Source organism: Chlamydotis macqueenii, chromosome 1, assembly GCF_036417535.1.
Source record: "Chlamydotis macqueenii isolate bChlMac1 chromosome 1, bChlMac1.mat, whole genome shotgun sequence".
Lineage (NCBI taxonomy): Eukaryota > Metazoa > Chordata > Aves > Otidiformes > Otididae > Chlamydotis > Chlamydotis macqueenii.
The window spans coordinates 11,409,539-11,430,312 of NC_141556.1; the positions used below are offsets into that span (position 1 = coordinate 11,409,539).

At 36.4% G+C, this 20,774-nt stretch overlaps 1 protein-coding gene across 2 annotated transcripts in view; it reads left to right on the forward strand.

Annotated features, from left to right (window-relative positions):
* Nucleotides 1–20,774, forward strand: part of HGF (hepatocyte growth factor) — a 57,082-nt gene that overhangs the window by 18,546 nt on the left and 17,762 nt on the right. The window contains exons 4-7 of one of the 2 annotated variants that reach the window (XM_086739949.1): nucleotides 461–575; nucleotides 5,270–5,412; nucleotides 7,108–7,228; nucleotides 11,447–11,565. In XM_086739949.1, coding sequence (XP_086596075.1) covers nucleotides 461–575; nucleotides 5,270–5,412; nucleotides 7,108–7,228; nucleotides 11,447–11,565 — 498 coding nt within the window. The remainder of the gene's footprint in view (nucleotides 1–460; nucleotides 576–5,269; nucleotides 5,413–7,107; nucleotides 7,229–11,446; nucleotides 11,566–20,774) is intronic. The other variant, XM_086739951.1, reaches the window with a different exon arrangement.

A 20,774-nucleotide genomic window follows, 5' to 3' on the forward strand; every position in this document is an offset into this window, starting at 1 on the left:
CTGCATCCTACAGTTTTATTTACAAATATCCTGAGTTTACTGTCATGCCAGTTCATCTACACGCTTGCTCTTGCTCAGTTTTCCAACCTACATATTTGCCTACCATCATATGTACTAGTCTGAATTGCTACTTCTTAAAAGCTCAGTTGTATGAGTTACTTCTATTGACTAAATATTACTTTTATTTACTTAGTTAATGAGTGGGAAGCTTAAGTCCTCAGACATGGACTTTTGGTCAATCAGACACTTTAGAAACATTTTCAGTAGTTTTCTTTGGGAAATTAGTGATAAATATTTTGAAAAAAAAAGAGACAAGAAAGTCTGTGGAAAATTAAACAGTATTTTGAATAACTAAGTATTTAAAGGCTTTCAAAAACATTTTTACGTGACAAGTGATGATGATCTCTAATTTTAAATACATTAGCAAAATTTCTAATTTTCTTCTCTTTTCTTTCAATAGACTATGTCAGGAATTGTATCATTGGAAAAGGAGCCGACTACAAAGGAACAATATCTGTTACCAAAAGTGGAATCCAGTGTCAAGCCTGGAATTCAATGATCCCCCATGAGCACAGGTAAGAGTTCAGGAGCAGAGACAATGGGAATAGTGCTCAGACAGCTTCCATAAAGCATGATTTGACTTATTAGCAGACAAAGAATTTATGAGAAAACTGACCTTACACGAAAAACCTCTTAGATGTATTCTTGATTTTCCCCAAGAGATGCCATTTTCCAGATCCCAGAAAATCCTTACCTTCTTGGGCTTACTCCAAAGAGGTCTCTCCTAATGCCAGCCTATGTGTCTGGATTCCTTCCTCTCCTGTGTCAGTTTTTTTTTTTTTTTTTTCTGTTTATGTCCTTTTGATCTCCTAGCTACTGGCAGAAACAAAACATTTTCAACCTGGGGTCTGGAAGTTTATCACCGTTTTCTAATCCACTGCCAGGAAATGGATAATTTAAAAAAATACATTAGGAAGCTAGGGATAATAGGGATAATAGCCCACCTATTTGATCAGTATATAATTTTTGTTACTGTATTTTGTACAGTTGCTATTAATTCTCTATTATTTGTAGAATATATTAAACTCTATACCGCACTTAGATGAGGCAGCAGATACATGGAAAAGACTGAATAGATTATTGAAATCCTTTCCTTCAGATCATGCAAGCAATAACTAAAGAGTGACTTAGCAGATATGGGATTTAACCTTTGAGTTTAAGACCTGATATAGTGCGGAACTGAGACCATATCTACACCTTGAGAGTAGACTTAGTTCAACTATATTGGCTAAGGAAAAAGAGAAGAAAGTGAAAAACTGAAGCCAGAGAATAATGGTGAAAACAGAGCGAAACACAGCAAGCATTGCTGGAAACTAGCAAAAAGGCTATGAAGTAGTGGTCTACTCTTTGACCATTTCTCTTTGAACCGTTTTGTATTGGCCACAAAGCATCCTCTCACCCATAAACTTCCTATCCACATTGCTGCCTTTTACTCTGGACTCAGCACTTTGCTTAGGAGGAGCCAAGCTGGAGATTGCTAGTGAGAAATCAGGCTGTGCACTGCTCAGTCCTGTCTTGACTGAATCTATCCAGTGTGCAAGATGATATCTTGGAACAACATCAAAAGGCAAAGGATACTTGGGTTCTCTACTCTTATGATGTGTTACAATGCTGAGCCTCAGGCTTGAACTTGACTGGACTTGGCTGCTTGTAATATAGACAGTAGCGTGTCTGATTTTCAGTGTGGGATCAAACCCGCTCTTAATTGTGAACGTATGATAAATACCATAATTTCCCACAGCAATGACCTCTTGAGACTCAACACCTTGAAGTATACAATCTTCATCTTTTAGAAATGAAAGAATTCTCAATAATTACTAATTTAAAAAAAAAGTGCCTGGATAGTATATATTATCATTAAATTACATTTTAATATAGAGCATACACAGCTTTATCTAATACATTTGGACAGCCACTCTTCTAAGATGAATTTTATGAGAATGACTTTTCTCCTGCCTTGTGCAATAAGTTCAATTTTTAAAAGGTCACTGGATAAATGAGGTGGCTGCATGCTAATTTTGTTTTTCAACATCAGAAAATATGATTTCATCATCAGAGACATGAGGGAGATGGGAAGAAGCAGACAGTAGTGGTGTGTTTGGAACTTATTAGTATGAAAGTCTTAGGTTTTTAGGTCAGTTTTTCTCAACATCTGATTATCACAAAGTGACACTGGAAAATAGATCCCTTTTTCATATTCAAGGGAGAAATGTACTTTACTGATTTTTCATTATCTTTCTAGAAAGAATTGAAATAACTTCAGACTTTAAACTTGTGCTTGGATTTAACAAATGATATTTTTAAATATTTGTATTCCAGTAGAACCTGGAGACTCCTAGATGAAATCAGGGTTCCATTGTTTCTTGTCTCCATTCTAGTACAGATTACAAGACTTTTTTTTTTTTTTTTCTCTCAAGAGTTTTTTATCTAAATGGATAAAGCCAATGCAAAATGGGTTCAAAGAGAGCTGGTCAAAGAGTAGACCAGTGCTTAACAGGCTTTTTCCTAGTTTCTGTGACTTTTCCTGTGCTTGAATCTGTTTTTACCATTACTCCTTCTGGCTTCAGTTTTTTGCTTTCTTCTTCTTTTCCTTACCTAATGTAGTCGAACTAAATCAACACTCAGTTTTAGGAGTGGCTGTATGTTCCATTTCTGGGTGAGTCTTTTCTGCATCTCATCTTTTCCTCCCTCAAAAACGTTGCTTCAGTATCTGTTGAAGACGTTTGTATATCTGACCCATCTTGAGTTTCTAATGCTATTATTCACTTAGACTTTTAAAAAAAATGTTCTGACAGTATATCTGATGTAATTTGAAATGTATTTTCCCTATATTTTCTAACATACATAATTTCTGAGTAGAAAGATTTTCCAGTAGAAAAATTAAATGAAATTTTGTAATATTCACTGACATACTAGATTAACACATACACAGGTTGCAATATCCCATCAGAACAGTTTGCCCAGAGCTGTCTTTAGCTAAAAAAAATTTGAGACATTTATATTACAGGACTACAGAGGAAAAACAGAAGCAACAATTTGATAGGCAGCAATCATGACATAAAAATTATTCTCTTCAAGTGCCAAAAAAAAAAAGAAAAACACTTTTAAGTAACACTTCCACATTGCCTTGACTAGAACCACAATGCAATTAACAGAGATATTTTCCACTTCAATTAGTCCAAAAATTTCATTAACGGGAATAAAACATGATTAAAATGTCACATGTCAGAATTTACTTTTTGTTTCTCTCTCTTTCTCTCTCTCATTTTTAAAAAAATGTATTCATTTGTTACATAGAATTTGCCAAGGACATCAGAAACCATATATTTCTCTTCTACTTTTGTATATACATTAAATGAGTGTCTGTGTATAAAGACTATCCCAACTGCTTAGTTTAAGTTTCTAAGTTGAAAGTGTCTACAGTCTTCTAAAAGAGGTTATATGAAATTTTATTCCTTCTTTTTTCCCTTTAGGGTATAGATACATTTGAATTCCCTTGGTGATCAAAAAATCCCACAAAACATAACAAACAAACAAACAAAAAATGTAAAAAAAAAAAACCAACCTAAAACCCACACAACATAAAATATTGGGCATTTTCAGAATAAAAGGTGCACTTGTGATATTTCCACCAGAATTGAAATATACTAAGAAAGAAAAAAAAAAACAAAACCCTGGAAGAAATCTTAGAAAGCTCAAAAATGAAATAATTTTATTAAGTTGAATTACAAGTTTTGTGTGATCCTTTATGTATTTTGCTCAACTTTTCGATTAATAAAAAAAAAGAAGTCTTCACGGAATTGAGCATAACTCGGAATTTAATGTGCTTTATAACTATAGAGATTTAGCTACTGTTTAAGCATCACTGCCATGAAACCAACAGTGAAGTGCCACTGAGTTTGTCTGCGACATGCAGCCTGAGTGTGGTCGTGAGCTCTTCTAGTGGCATTGAACAGAACCAGCTCTGGAGTTGGGCTCCTTACTATGGGGTTAACTGTTCCCTAGTTTGTGGGGAAAAATAACTAGTATTACTTTTATGTATATAAAAAAAAAAATATATATATGTGTGTGTGCCTACATGTGTATCTATATATGTCAGTGTGTATGTGGGGGTTTTCTCTAGAGGTAAGCACATAATTTTACAGACAGCTAAGAACACAAACCCGTGACCCTGGAAAGTTTATGTTTGATGGACTGAGCACAAGCAGCAAAGTCTCATACTGAAAATGTGTGTTAGGCAAAAAATATAGTATTAGCTCACATTTCTATAAAATCACTGAAGAAAAACAAAGTGATTAGCTTTGGCCTGAGAATTCCTAATCTAAGGGAAAAATCTTAAGGAGTATTGTTATTTAATAGCCCCTTACAGGAAAAGCAGAAAAATAATGAAAGCGGGAGTACAGTTTAAGTCAGCTAGGTTGCTGTTAAATGGACTAATTTGTACAATAGCAATGATGAGTGGGTCTTTTGGCAGACCCTAAGATGACAACTGTGGGGCTTGTGGCAGAACATGAAGCAAGGCAGCTAAAGCGGGATCTGGGGAAATTTCTGATGCTGAAATGCAAGGCAGTCCATGGTTTCGGGCAGTGAAAGCCTCTCGGCGCAGTGTGTCCCACCACTCAGTCACGCTCACATGCTCCTGATGCTCAGTTCTAGCTGCTGCCTGACCAGGGATGGGAAAAGCTTTCTCTGCTTGTGGGCTTTGTGTAGTAGGCACACACTAAGCCCAGCTAGGCCCACCATATGTGCACAACATGCATAGGAAAGGCAGGTCTGACATGGCTATGAACCCAATGAATTTTTCCCCTGTGCACTCCATACATTTTTTCCCCTTGTCCAAAGATCTTCCGCCATTGTGTGAGTAGTTACAGGGTCGTGAAGGAGAGCGCAGCGACAGCTGGCAAGGAGCATGGCTGCTGCCTCTGGCTCTGCAGCAGATAGTTGGCTCTGGACATCTGAGGGATGGGAGAAAAACTCACTAGAGCAAGTTATGGGCTAGACAGATTGTCTCAGATTTAGACCATTGATTGTGTAATCCTCACTGAAGATGTGTATTTGTGTATAGACAGATATTTGGGTGTGTGCACTTAATTAGGCAAGTTGGAGGGAGAAGGAAATGGGATTATTTCTAATTGTTTATAAAATATAGTATGATTAACACCAAAATTTGCATGCTCTTATACTGTAATGATTGTCATTTTAAAACTAGCTTTTTGCCTTCGAGCTATCGGGGTAAAGACCTGCGGGAAAACTACTGTCGAAACCCCCGAGGGGAAGAGGGAGGGCCGTGGTGCTTCACCACCAGTCCGGAGACGCGCCATGAAGTCTGCGACATCCCCCTCTGTTCACAAGGTAAGCCGGCACGGTTCGCACGGAAAGTTGCCTTTTCTCTCTTGGCAGCAGGTACGCAGAACTTCCAGTAGTTTCCATGACAGTTGCTCATAGACTTTGGAGAAAGAATAAGTGATTTCTCAGCAAGAATAACTTATGTACCAAGAAGAGCAGTTCTTGGAGAAACAGGGAATCTTGTTTTGTTCCAGTACTCTGGAAGACCTGAACAAGCTTTCAGGCTCGGCAGGTTTTTTCAGGTCATGGAGGAGCTGGAGCAATGAAGTTGTGCTGATTGCACAAATGTGACCTGTTTTTCACTTGTCTAGTCCATAGTGAATCCATTAACAATTTCAGTATTACTATGTGATAAAATCATCTAGTGCCATTCCACGGTAAAATCAACTTTTCTTCTTTTTGATGAAAATATCGAAACTGAATTACAGGACGAAAGCTCAATCTAACAGGCATTTTGTTTTTCAAATGAATACTGTAAATAAGCAAAACTTTTCATAAATCCAATTCCATTTGACTTTCAAGTCACAGAATTTGAAAGACACTTCATGTGAACCATTGCATTTGTTGACTTTTAAGTTCTGTTAACCTCCAGACTGAGCTGTTGTATCTTGCTAATCAGCCAGTTCAGTTCCAGTCAATCAAACCATTTAGATTCCTAAGATAGGATGCCTTTAATTTTCCTGCTAATGTGTCATGTGCAAGAGCTGTGCAGTGGTGGGCGAAAAAAGGGAGAGGGAGGGAAGAAGAGAGGAAGGGAGAGAATGATTTACAAGGGGCTTGCAAATCTATTAAAAGCTAACATTTAAAGATCAATTTAAGTGAGCTTCAAATGGATTAAGATCTGGAGCTCACTGCAGGATGAAGACTTTGGTAACGGATGTTTTGACTGAAGAGTAAGATCTGCAATTGCATAAATTAGTATTTACTAAGTGTTCCTTCATTACAATTACTCTAATGAAGGGGCACTTGAGAAATGTGTCTATAGTTAATTAAGGTGAATTAATTTTATATTTTAAGACTTCTTACTCTAAATTATGAAGCACGTTTTATTTAACAGTGATTTCAAATCCCTTTGGTAGGTTTTGTTAACTCTCCCTCCACCACCCACTTTCCCAAACCAGGGCTGAAAATTTATCATAGTGTAAGCTGCCAAAAATAATTAGTATCGAAAAGAAACAGTATCATACATAGCTGACAGTGCTAGGAATTTAAAGAGACAGATTATACTGCATGAACTTGCGATTCAGCCATTATTCTGGACTTAAACTTGTGCTGTATATTACACTATGAGTTAGAGTGATTTATAATAATGAATGTAATTTAGTTAGAAAATATCACCTCTAAAAAATACTCCTTTCTTAGATGTGTGTCTCTCTTTGTTACTAATGATAGGTAAGGTTAAAAATCTGCTAGGAACATGAATGCCTTTAGCAGCTCACACCTACCTGCCTTGAAACCATAAGTGTCCTATAAAGTGATATCAAATGTAAGCATCTGGATTAGATCTAAGAAAGAGATGCAATTGTATTCTAAAGGATATTTCCCATGCCAACCTAACTAAAAGATACCACTTTTTTATATTGCTCTAGGTTGGTTTCAATTTATAACAGCAGGGATATGATTCGATTTCTTTACAATTTTTTTTTTGTCTGCTGCAAGTCATCATCATGATGAATTACTAGTACATTTTTTTTTTCCTAGTTGAATGCATGACCTGCAATGGAGAGAGTTACAGAGGGCCAATGGATCACACTGAGTCGGGCAAGGAGTGTCAGCGCTGGGATCTTCAGAGACCTCACAAGCACAAATTTCGTCCAGAGAGGTAACCTCTCCTCCCCACCAAGCAAATTAATGTGGTTATAATCTGCAAATTACACACATTCTGGAACTAGTTGGGCAAAATCAGCATTAGCTGAACAGACGCTTATGGAGTTCACCAGTTTTATTTGCTTGGGCTTGTGGCCCATGGTGTGTGTAGGCTGGCTACCGTCATGATGGAGGTGCAAGATGAGGAGTAGAGGCAATTTAGTGCAGTTGTGGCTACATCCTGTGGCTGTGCAGTGCAGTGATGTATATGCACTGCATCAATTGATCAAAATTTCCTCACTAGCTTCATTGACAGTAAAAAATTAACCTCTGAATGTTTTTTATATGTTGTGATGCAGCTTCAGCCAGTTTAAAATACCTTAAAGTAATCACAAAGTAAATAATGACTAAAAGTAATAAATTTTTGTTAGAGTTCTTAACACAATTAGTGAATACATACTTATATCATTGTCAAGTCAGAGTATGCTGCTTTTTTTAAAATATTGAACAGCTTTAGAGTTGTAGGTGGTCCTCTGTTGTAATCAGATTTAAGTATCAAATTTTTTTTACAAAAATATTTGCCCACTACATGCTTTTTTTCAGCCTGGAAAAGGAGTTCATAGTTCTGTTTAGCATTTTATGTACATTAATTTATATTTCAGACTTTTAAATTTTTTAAATTTAGACATAGATACATAATGCCAAAAGATGAGTCAGAAATAGGAAGACAAATTACATCCACATTAGGGTTTTTCCTAGAGGGTAAAATTCACCCGACCTCAAGGAGTCATCTATAATACACCCTTTTGGAAGGATTTTATGTGAGGGTTTAGGCCACACAGGCGGACCTTTGTGTTTCTCTTAAATTGGACTAAAGTTTCATTTTAGTTTTACTCTAGATTTTGGATTAACTCCATTTATAAAACAGATTGAGTAAACTTAAACTGCCAGAGGAAGACTGCAAGAACCAACAAACTCAGCATAATTGAGACCTTCCACTGAAAGTATCTTTATATATGTAGAAGTGTTCCACTAAATAAAGCATCATTTTTATACTCAGAAATACAGACACTGGTAGATCTTAGAAAGCTTGATTATTCAGCAAAATATTAAGTATCTGCAGTTTGGAGTTTATGTGATATAACTTTTTTCCTTTTGTCTCAGATGATCTGCTTCATGACTAATACCAGGCTATCCCATAGTTCTGTTACAATAAATATTTTGTATTAGCACATTGGGACTGAAGATAATCTGTCTCTGAGTTTTGCCGTGCACTTACTGTACATTCTAGAATAAGTCACATAAATAATTTTGTTTCTTAGAAGTGAAACATTTATAGAACTTCTGAGTACAAACAATAATAATTTTACAGTCAGGAGGAAATTTATTTTTTCCATTAATTTTGGATTGTTTGCAAAATGACTTTTCAGATTAACTGCAGTCTCATGAACCATTGCCTTCCTCCTTAAAAGATTTCCTTCACAAGACATCTTCTTGAGAGTTTTCAGACTTTAGTAAAACAACTTTTTTATCAAAAAGCGACCCATCCAGATTGAACTGATCTGTATGTACTTTCAGAAGAGTAACTGGGGTCCAGTACACTTCTAATACACTGATGTTAATTAACTTCATTAAATGGTCACTAAAGGTAGTGACAATTATACTTTGATTATACTAGCTTTTACAAATGTTGTGGGCTTTAGTTTGTTTGGGCTTTTTAGTAGTCATTTAAGTTGAAAATAAGAGAGGAGGTTCAGAACAAAAGATTCCTTAAAATACAGCAATCTCTAGACAGGTATCATCTAGAGGTAGTGTGAATAACTTGGAAACCAGGAAGGACCAGCTGGACAGATTTAAACATAATTTCATTTATGGATTCATCTGTTGCAATGATGAAGAAAGAGGGGTAAAACTAGTAATCTTTTCAAACGCTCCAGTCTACCTGTTGTTGGACAAAGTTTTCAGCTCAGGGTGAACACATCTCACTTATTTGTTTTGTCACCTCAATGAATTGTTCCCCATTTATTCCCTTCAGAGGTCAGTTACTGAAGAGAATTGATAACACCTGTTTACTTAGATGTGACTGAAGCTAGCAGTAGGAAACCCCTCAAAGAGCTCCTGCATGGCCCTTTTTTAGGTATTAGTGGATGCAGAATTGCATTCTGAAGCTCTAGTTCTCTCGTGTACTCCTCATGGGCAGGATTATGCTTCAGTATGGAAGGAAGACCATTGAGGACGATGACTTAAATAGGCATAAGACAGCATAGAGAAGCAACAGTTTTCTGCTGCTCATATTTCCTGCTCAAAATCAAATATTCTGTGAAAACAGGTAGTTATTGTATGGAGGAAAGTAGGGTTGAAGTGTAGTATAACTGCAAGTATGCTGTTGTTAAAATACTCTTCTTTATATCTCTTTTATGAAAATTTACTTCATATAAAACCAAGTTTCCAGTCCTGCATGTCTTTTATAGCAAAATGAAGGAAAAAAGAAATAGTAGTGAAGAATTTTAGAGACTAAGTTTATTTTCAGCAGAGCTAGAGATCAGCATCTGTCTCTTTAAAGAGAATAAATGTTATCTCTTTGTCTAACACACTTTCTGCCCCCCTAGAAACTGAGAAAACATCTTGATTTTGACACCAGATGTGTAACTTAATGCCTCATTTCAGTTTCAGCTACTGCAGTTTCAGGGAGAAAAAAGAAGAAATATGTTGGATTCTGAAAGATCTTGGAAACCTCGGGTTCTTTGTGGGGTCTAAGCAAGAGGTCTGTGCCCAAATGTACTGGGGAAGGCGGAGTGTGCAGAGAAAAGGGACGAACTCTCAGGGAATTCTCCAGTCTCACTGTTGAACTATGTGCAGTAGTTTGAAGCTATGTTGTTATCTTATCCCTAATATTTTTATCTTAAAGGTGTTAGTGGGCCTTTTCTATAGGAACTGAGGAATAATATTAGGAAGGACAGAGCATTCAGTGCTATGAAAGACACTTGCCTTCTAGAAGGTGGACTCTTTACATCCCCAGTTGTTTTGAATGTTTTTTTGGGAGCTACAACTGCAGAGGGTCCTTGAATTCTCAGTTTTGTGACATTTCTCCTTCATGGGTTTGGTGGTTTGTTTTTTGAGGTTGGTTTTGTTTTTTTTTTTTAATGCTACTTAAATCCTGTCCCTGTTCCTTATGTAGATGAAGGAACCTGATTTTTCCCAAGGAATGGTAAATCAGGTTGCAAATGCATGAGTCAAAAACAGGATGATTGCTTGACAGAAAAGCATCCTAGCAAAAGCACATGCTTGTAAATCATATTTTCCTCTGCTTGTGCGAAACACATCTGCTTGCAGTTGTAAATGGATTCAGGTTCCCAGGTAGTTAACTTTATTGTTCTCTTACATACTTTCATGTTTCCCTCAGGGGCATGTCCACTTTTTGTTTCTTTTACAAACATGTTTCAATAAAACTGGAAAACCAAGACAATTTGTATTCGCTGGAGAAAAAAAAAAGTATGCATTTATCTCCTTCTCCTTAAGTTTACAGATGTTAATATAGCACATTTGTACAAAAAGCACCTCCTTATCTTGAATGTTTGCTTGATTGTTCAGTGATGGCAGTAGGAACATGGAAACAATTAAATGGCACAATAGTTTCAAATCTTAATGAGATAAAGGGAAACGGAAGTTAATTCCTTATTTTTCTCCCTTTTTTTCCCCAGTGCTTGAAATGAGGGCATGACCTAGAATGAGCTCTATTACAAAAAATAGAGCTATCATTAGTAACATAGCTGTTCAAAATAGCTTCCAGTTTGAACCCAGGGCTGTTACACTGAATAACCTGTTTTCCTAATGAGTCCAGCATGCCAGGCAGTGTTTATATAATCCACACTTAATTGGGCTGTTTAAAAAAAACCTGAATGGCTTTAGAGTCTGGTCATCAGTTGACGGACACAAGAGCAAGAGTTTAGCAATTAGCGGAGTTACCCCATTTGGTATCCTGTGCATTAGCACAGCAGGGAATCCCCCTCAGTGGAGGTCTGATTCTGCTGTATATTTGGAAAAAGATTTTATGTTATCAGCTTTCTAATAGTGTTAAAAGAGTATTTGCATCCTTCTCACAGGATCAGACCTAAGGTTAATAGGAACTGGTTCTTGTTTGTCTCTGCTGAGGATGTCCTTTAAGTACCTTGTACAAGCCAGTGTAGTGTTGCCAGGAAGACTTCCCTGACACGTTTCTTGTTGTGGTTTGCAGATATCCTGACAAGGGCTTTGATGATAATTACTGCCGCAATCCTGATGGCAAGCTGAGACCGTGGTGCTACACTCTTGACCCTAACACCCCCTGGGAGTTCTGTGCAATTAAAACGTGTGGTGAGTTCAAGCAAAATTTATTGCTTCCGTTTCCTTTCCAAAATTTGCACACAGATAGTTCAAGCAATATAGGACCACAGCTAGTTCATTCATTGCACTTCACTGACTTTTAAAACATAGCTTTCAAAGAGTATCTCCTATAAAGACATTATATTTGATCTGGACAGGAAAGAGTTGTGTGTTACTTAGCACTGGAATATGTGTATATTGTACATACAGGAAATTGCATTACAATGTTGGAAAATCAAGAACTAAAAAAGTGAGGCAACATCATCATGAAGATCTCATGTACAGTATTAGTTTGGCCATGCTGGGCATCTGCATTACCGTTTGGGAGCAGATGCATGCGTATCTTCCCTTCTCAGTCAACAAGTGCTGTCAACAACTGCTCAGTCCTTTGTTTTCCTCTTGCACATTGTGTGGTTCTAGACCTTGGTTCCTGCACACCTTTTACTAAAGACAGAGTTATTAATTTCCTCATGGGTTTCTCTGTGATATTCAACCCTCCAGTATCAAAGCACTCCACAGGCAATTGATTTATTTTCATCCGTCAGCTACAAGATGGTGGCTTTTGTTATCCTCACTTTACAAACAAGGAATCAAAGTAACGTTAAGGTATACAAATATCAGAAGCCTACTTTAAGATGCTTTAGTTCAGAATTTTTAGAGCATTCTGTAGCATGTTCTATCTTCAAAGCCTAGATCCTCCTAACTTTGGTGGTAGCTGTGACAGCTCTGTTCTACTGGTAATGAGATGTCTTAAATGAGCAGTGCAGGGACAATGAGGAAGGTAAAACTATTCAACCTCCCTTGAAAACCTGGGTAAAGTAATTTTTCTAGACTTTCATGGTATTGACTGTCAGAGGCAGATGGTAGAATTAAGTTTTGTTGGGACATACTTTAACTAGGAAATTGAGATTCGCACCCTTGAAATTACTTGCCTCATTCACAGCTTGTGGGATCTACAGGTGATAGTCTCCTTTCTTGTCTCTCATACTTCTCATTGCTAGATTTAGGGTCCAACTTTTTGCCCTTAGTGAACTGACAACACGTGAAATAATCAGTGTACAAGCATGACATTAAAGGCAGTCTTGTAATACCTAAGGAGTTTTTAAAATTCTTTTTACTCAAAATACTTTGTTTATAACATATTGGGAATACAGGCAATTTCTGAAAACAAGACATGACTTTGACTGAATCCATAGTGTAGAAGTCTGACAGCTTCATGAGCCCCAGTCCTGTGGCAGAGTCCCCAGGAATACAGGCAGAAAAGGGAAAACATTATTTTTGAATTTTCCGTGAAGTGGAGGCAAAGGGAAGCTTCTAAAACTGCTCAGTGAAACTCACATTGTCATGTTAGCTCATGAGAAAGTCAGTTTCTCTTAGAGCTGCAGTTTTAGAAACGACAGTTTCCTTTGTTGTCCTGTTTCAATTTTGAACAAAATTAAGTGTTAAAAAAAATCCCTGAAACCAGACACTCTGCTTTTCATCTAGCTCTAAGTGTCACTTCAGTAGGCTTATGTCACTGTAAGATTCATTTGGCTCTCTTGGGAGGAGGAGAGAAGAGAATAGATTCTATTAAAAAGAATAATAAAGCTCATCTGGAACTGGATTTACATGAGAATGCAAAAAAAGGAGGGGGAAAAAGAAAAATAACAATAAGCATAAAATGAGAGATTTTTAATGACTGTTTAATTTTTAGGGTTCTCTGTATTATATTGTTGTTGTTGCTGTTATATGAACCAAGATAAACGATTATTGGGGTCTCTCAAATCCAGATAAATTAGATACAGTAACGCATTTTACAAAAAGTCTATTTCCATAATGTAATCCTGTATTTTTTCTATAAAGTTGGCATATATATAAATATTGGGTGAGGGAGAGAGGGAGCGGCTCTGGCATGAACCTTTATGTATAAGCAATTCCTACCTAAAGGAGGAAGCATGGGATTCTCCGTCTTCACTTGGAATTCTTACCAGACCATATTATGCCATGTCTTCTGCTTCTGCCACCACTAGTTCAGAAATTTCTCTCCTTGCTTGTTCTTGGCTTAGGCCAGTGTGATGAGTTGGAGTGTCAGTCAGTTCTCACCAATTAGTCAATTGTTTGAAATCCAAAGGTTGAGTAAGAATACTCTTAATGTACTTCCTGATGCAGAGTAATTGAGCTTACTCTGAGCTATTATATGTCATTGTAAATCCAGTATAAGGTAGTTAAAATTAGCAAAATTTTTCCACTGAAAAAAAAAGTGAGGTTAATTTGCCACTTTTGGGAACGTCTGTAATTCATTTCTCCAGAGACAGAAGAAACTTAACAAGACTACTGCTTGCTTTGTGTCAGGCACCCGTTAAGTCATATCCATGTTGAAAGACTTGCCTGTGAACTACAGTAATAATTCATGAAATTGTATCTTTAGTGTTTGATAATCTTTTATAATAGGGAAAGTTCAGTCTTTCCCCATTGAGAACAGTCTTGCTTAGCTCTATAACTGAATTGTCTTTCCGATTTTTTAGTTAATTCATTAAGTTGGGGGTTGTTGTTTTGGATTTTTGGTTTGTGTTTTTTGAGTTGTTTGGTTTTTTTTTATATTAACTAATCTGTGCTTCCTACATTTCTCCAATTATTAGATAATACAGGAATCATATGTAGGACACTAGATTTATTCTTTTCCCTTGAAGTGTTTTTATTACAAAAAAAAAAATTCCTAAGTTACAGCTAACTGTTTCTCAAATGCAACTTTTATAAACCTTTATCCTTTGGCATTTCCTGAGCTGATGTGTCAGTGTTCTAAGGATTCACATCTGGTTTTGTTGGTCACGTAAGCTTACAGTCCACAAAACCTTGAGTATCTACAGTCTGGTTTAAGCTTTGTAAAATAATTGGGTGGGAGATCTCCTGCAAACTACTGTAGCATGACCTCTGTCTACCCAATTCACAATTAGAGCTCTGAGGAAAAGGTAATAATCAAAATGAAATTTAAAAACCCCCACAATGTAATGATTTTAATGTTGTGGTGAAAGCTTTTTGTCTCATTTCTAGGCAAAGTTGAAGAAATTATTTTTCTTTCATCTTCAGCTAAAAGATATATTAAGATCAGTGGAAATTTCACATGCGAAACTGTATTTTCACTACAGAAAACTGTAGACCTTTGGAAATTACTGAACGAATATATGTGAGGAAGAATACAAAAGTACTGATCTTGACAGTGCTTTATCCAGCAGATATTTTCAAGGGATGTTTAGCACAGGCATATGGCATTACACTCTACGTAAGATGTGATACTGCTCACTGCTTTCCTTTATAACCCAAAAAGAGAATCTATTTCTGATATTACTGTTATATCACCAGACTGATGACCAGAATACCAGCACAAAATATCAGAGCTCTGTTTTTAGTTTTCTGGCTTTCTTGAGTCACATAGAAAAACTGTTTTCCCACCTCGTAGCAGGGAGCCCAAAACACTGGTCCACGCTGGGTTTCAGTGGCTGCTCCATTTTCTGAAGCTATGGCTGTGCAATCTTAGTACACTAAAAAGAGAACATCATGAGTTATATGTCTTTATAGCTTTGCGGTTTGGATTCTCACACAGGTTTTTAATGGCTATGTTGAGGACTGTTTATATATTTTACAAGAAATACTAATTAGAAAAAATGCTTTGCAAATCCAAGTCCTTGGACCACATACAAAAACGTAGGTGTCCTCTCTTCGGGGGAGTGACCACAAGGCAGCATGCTGCTTGTGGCTTTTTCTACATGTCATGAGTGCTAGTATGCTCTATAGCCAAAATGCTGACAGCAGCTCATATACAAAATTTTCGGCAAAAAAGTCAGTGGGAGGAAGCATTCAGAAAATAAATATGTTTTTAAGACTGAAGAGACAGGAGGGCATTGTAACTTTATTTCCAAGCACAGAAGGCAGCATAAAACATTGTGGCTTACAGCCAGGGCTGTGAGGAAGAGATGACAGGAGCAATTAGGGATTAGAGATGGCTCAAGCTGCAAAAATTGGATCTGGATTAAGACTTCAGGGACCCCAGGAATGGTTTGAAGTTGTTCACATATGTGTCTGTGGTTTTGGCTTGAGACAATTTTTAGTTAGAAGAGAGGAATAAAGGGCAATTATAACAGCATTAAAGAAGTGTAGGATGAAATGAAGAAATGGAAGCAGTGACAACAAATATGAAAAAAGAAAATGACTGTTACTTTGGCATGAATGAGGACATGGACTACAGGGAAGATAGGAGTGAGGAGCTAATATTGCTTTTAAAAAACAGCAATAAGGAAAGATGCAGTTCTATGGATGTGCTATAGAGAAGAGAAGTACTGAGGCCCAGAAATGAGAAAGCTACATATGTCAGTTATTCGAAAGCTGTAGAGCTGTGTGGAATTATTGTGGTAAGGACAATGTTTGGTTGCTGCCTGCCTGATTTCCAACCAGCTCAGCTGATTTTACCATGGATTTAGCCTTTGCTGTCAGTACTTACAGGCAATAGGCAGGGTTTGACAGGAAAGAGCAAGTAATGAAAAGCAAAGTTGAGTGTGCCTAGAACTTTTGCAAGACAAAGAATTGCCCATATTAGATTACTCATCCTTTAGAAGCAGAGATTTGAACTGCCCATTTGAATTTGAAGTTCTGATTAAAGAGTTATTTGATGAATCATAGTATGTAAGCAAATAAAAGTGCCACTCAGTTTAAGCTTAATATTTATGTAAGATAAAGATGTTTATAGAAAGGAGGCAGTGAAAGACACTGATGTTTAGTAGTTGATCAAGTGTTACCTTCCACCTCGCTTCACGTGACGGTATTGCAGAGGTCCAGCACTGATTGTGGATGCAATGCCTAATCTGCATTTCCTCGAAAAGGATCCCTCTCAGATCCTTTTCATCATTTCTATCATAGTTTTGAAAGTGAGATTTAAGAGCTCTGAATATGCAGAGATCCATAGATTTTTTTCCATGTTTCATGTACTGTGAGATAGTGGAAAGAACAGAACTGCCACTAACCATACCACCTAGAACTGTAGATTGTGCTGCTTGAGGTAGGGATGCCTGGAAGCAGTGTAACTGAGCTTGAGCGCCTTCTCCTCAGAACATCACTCAAGTTTCTTGTTGACATTTACAGAACTGCATGGATCATGTTTAAAGAGGACTTGGATGTGCTTAGGACACTTTCTTTACTGGGTTAGGCACCTCTTTTAAAAGCTACTTTTAAAACACTTTTGTTGTTACAAATTAGAGCACATGTTCCTTTTATTGACAGACACACTAGGGAAGACATTGCAACAATATAAGCGAAAGCATGAATTTTCCTGATGAAGTAGTTTAGGATTCTGGTTTTCCAACTATGTCATTTTCAAAAAATACATATGTAGAATTACCATGAAATCGCATGAATACTCCAGCAAAATCCTTACCTTCTTTTAAGTCAGTAGGACTTTCAGTATTGATCTAAAATTTGTGCACGATTTTCTTCTGGGTCATCAGGCTTAAAGACAGAAGTAGTACTCTAAACTGGTTACTTCAGCTGTAGAATGACTCAAGGCCCCTGCTGATTCTCTCATGCTGACATTACTGTGAGAACCAGAACTGAGAAGACTATCTGTGGCTTTACACACAAAGCCCTGGATCATGTTTCACCTCTTTTCTTAAGCATCTATGAATGCATGAGCTGGCCCTTATTAATAAAGTTATATATTTTGAATAGAGAGAGTTTTATGGAAAAAATGAAACCTTTGCACTATTGCACTTTGGTTGGGGACTTCAGAGTGAACATGTGAAAGTGGAAATTCTATTAACAGGAAATCCTCAAGTAGCTGTCTGAATTACATGGTTAATTTGAGTCATCCAGAATATATATAAAAAAATTACAACAAAGTTCAAAAGTAGCAAAATGCTGCTAGACAATTACCAATTTTTTCTGTTCATAATGAAGTTTCATATAGGAATATGAAGTGACATTTAATTAATAAATTGTAAATAGTAGTTTTTTATAAAATGATCTTTTGTGTGATCTTCCTTTAATAGTACTTTTTCTCTCAGTTCAGAACTATAAAAAGAGAGCTGGAACAACAAAAATAAAAGGTACCTCTAAGATGAAATTGAAGTACCTGCCTGGATAGTAAGGATTACTTATTGAACTTAAATTCATCTTTAACTTAATTCACAATGGCTTTCTTATTGGAACAAGCCCTTGGATTTGCAGGTCTTAGTTTATATTTTAGAAGAATTGCTAGGATAAGGATGGGAATTCAGCCCTACTGATTTTTAGCTTAATCTTGTTTCCACCTTGTAAGAGAATTGGTGACTGTGGTCTCAGGACTTTTCACCAGCACTCTGCACATCTGATGTTCGTACTCGGACTTACTAAACTTTAGATAATTGGCTATGTGGGTGACAACAGTAATTAGCCTCAAGAACAAGACTAGTACTGAAAGGAGATGACTATTCAAGTTGGACAACCTGGGCACTTCTTAAAGTTTGGCAACTGCCTTATGGTCTGCAGACCACCTCTGCAACACCTGGTGAGGCAGGTAGCACTCTTCAAGCTTTTGCATGTCCCTGTGCAGTTCCAGCCCATCTTGCATTCACATGAACAAGGAGATTGTTCCCATAGTGCCTGTTTGTAGAAAACACCCTCTGAACTAAGGATTTTTTGAGTTGGTTTTTTTTTTATAATTTTTGAGCTTTCTGTGAGACTCAAGAGCCAGAATGAGAGAGGTTGTTTCTGAGGGCGTAAGCCCTCATAATTTCGGAATTACATTTCAGAAATATTTTGAGGTCTCATTTTTCAGGTTTGAAAAATGTGAAAAAAAAAATGTAGGAAATGCCGGTGGTATAGCAAGAAGAGTTTGGGTAGGGTTCTGTGGATCTTTTGGAATGATAGCATTGCTTTATTAATTCAAATAAAAATATTTTAGTGATCCTCTCCATCACTAGAAGTCTTATTGAGACCCGAAACAAAGTAGTAGCAGTAGCTAATCTATCACACATTGCAGATTTTGAAATAATTTCTCTCTTAGTGATTATTACCTAAGTCTTTTCATTTGAGACTTGACTGTGCAAGTATTTATGACAATGTGAAAGTGAAATTTATGTGGTTCCTTTAAACAGAACATTTTGTCGTGGACAAACTGTTATAAAATCTGATCTACTGATAGAGATCACTGTACAGACATACTGTAAAGTTTAGTGATGAGCTACGTATCTGTAGGTATATAAGAAGGAATGCTCTGCAAAATAACTCTATGGACTTGCCTGAATTGATGCATTAGTTATTTCACTGCAGGCATGTCATTAAAAAAAAAAAAAAAAACAAAACACAAAACACACAAAGATACATAAATGCCAAACTAATTACTTTTTCTCTAGTATGACTGAATACAGAGTAGGTGTACTATACAGTTCATTACAGTTGAAATAGTAACTTCTTGTATATAAATAAGGTCTTTGTAATGCCTTGTATTATGCTGAATTTTTTGCATCTTACTATTATTTAAGAAAACATTTTCTAGAGTTATACAATTGTAATTTATTGATTTACTTAGGAGATATTATGCAGTCAGGATGCTACGTGTATGCTGAAATTTGTCATGGTGCGTAACTTTTTTTTTCCAAATTATACACCACATCTCTTTCATTTTTAGTAAGTGTTGCATTTTTTTTTAAAAGACTAATATATGTTTGAATGTGGCAGAGCACAGTCCAGTCTAATAGCTTAGGAGCTATCTTAGAATATAATTCTAATTTGTCTCCATATATTAGTGCTAATGGAAAGCAGAAATATGTAGCCGTATTTCTATTAGGTGTACACATTGTCTTTTTGTTGTCCAGTTACTTATAAAGTCAATAATAATGGTTAAAAATACAGTTACTAGCTGCAAGCCTGTTTGATGAATCCACCAGAAAGGCAGAAGCCTTCTTGTCATACTCGCAATGCAATGTCCTTCTGACTTTGGAATGAGCTTGGAGCTCACAATCCCATTGAAACAGGACAAACCTTGCAGACAAAGTGCCTTGGGAAGGAAGGACAGGAAATTAATTTGACTGTGAAACACTGATGTGAAAAAAATCAACCAGATTAAGAGAAAAAGGGAAATTTTCTCCAGCATGGAGAAATGTATAATTCAACTGCACAACTTGATGTTATCATCTGACAGGGAAGTGATCTTTAACATAGAAGATTAGACAGCAAATCAGCCAAACCCATCTGTTATGACATTTGGTTTCCTTAAGATCCATATTCTCTGCAAGTTCATAGAACTGGCTGAAGTTACCAGGAATGAACTGTATTATGAATAACACACAAATATTGTTCTAATCACTGGACCATTTGAAGAAATATAATTTTAAAACTTTATTAACATACTTATTGCTGGCAATGAATACTTTTAAGGTCATTAATAAAATTAGTCTTGTGAACAATAGCAATTACCAGCAGATGGGTAGTTACTTACAAAAATATTACGCTGGGAGCTTTTTGGGACATTGTAGAAGTGTTGCTTCTACTGTAGTATATTTAGTTTTGTACTACTTTGTATATATCTGATGCAATATCTGTGCCATTAATTTGCAATTATGAAAATTGCATAAGAAATAAAAAGGGTCTTTCAAGTTATGTGAATGAGTCATTTAAAAAACCGCTGTTTTTCTGAATTTAGTTCAAGACAGCCCACACCAGGGTGAACACAGAGTATATCAACATCTGTAAAAGATCTTGAGTCTGATGAATTTGTTGGTCTTTAAAACATTTGTCTCTCTGTAGAGAATACTGATCTTTGATTTCCAAAAGCTGGGCTGGTTTTTTTTTTCCCCCCTCTAACTACATATGACATAAAAAGAGAAGCTTCAAGGAGGATTTAACTCATTATTTTATAGCAGAATTTATCTTTTTTTTTTTTTTTTTTAATCTGCATCTTTTTTCCTGTGACTTGATATTCTGAGAATTCTTCGGAGAAAACCAATTGAGTTTTAATCCTGCAAACATGTATTAACATGTTTAACAGTGTGCACATGGGTGGTCACTCAGTTTTGTAAAGCTAAACGAATGAGAAAATATTTGCTGAACTGGAAAGAGTAACCAAATATATCTCCTGACCTTCAATGATATAGCATGGGCCAGATGTCTTGCTAAACAAAAGGTCTTAAATGTTGCAGATTTCTTGTCTGCAAGTGGATAAGATAGCATGAAGGCTAGCACCTATTTTTATTTCA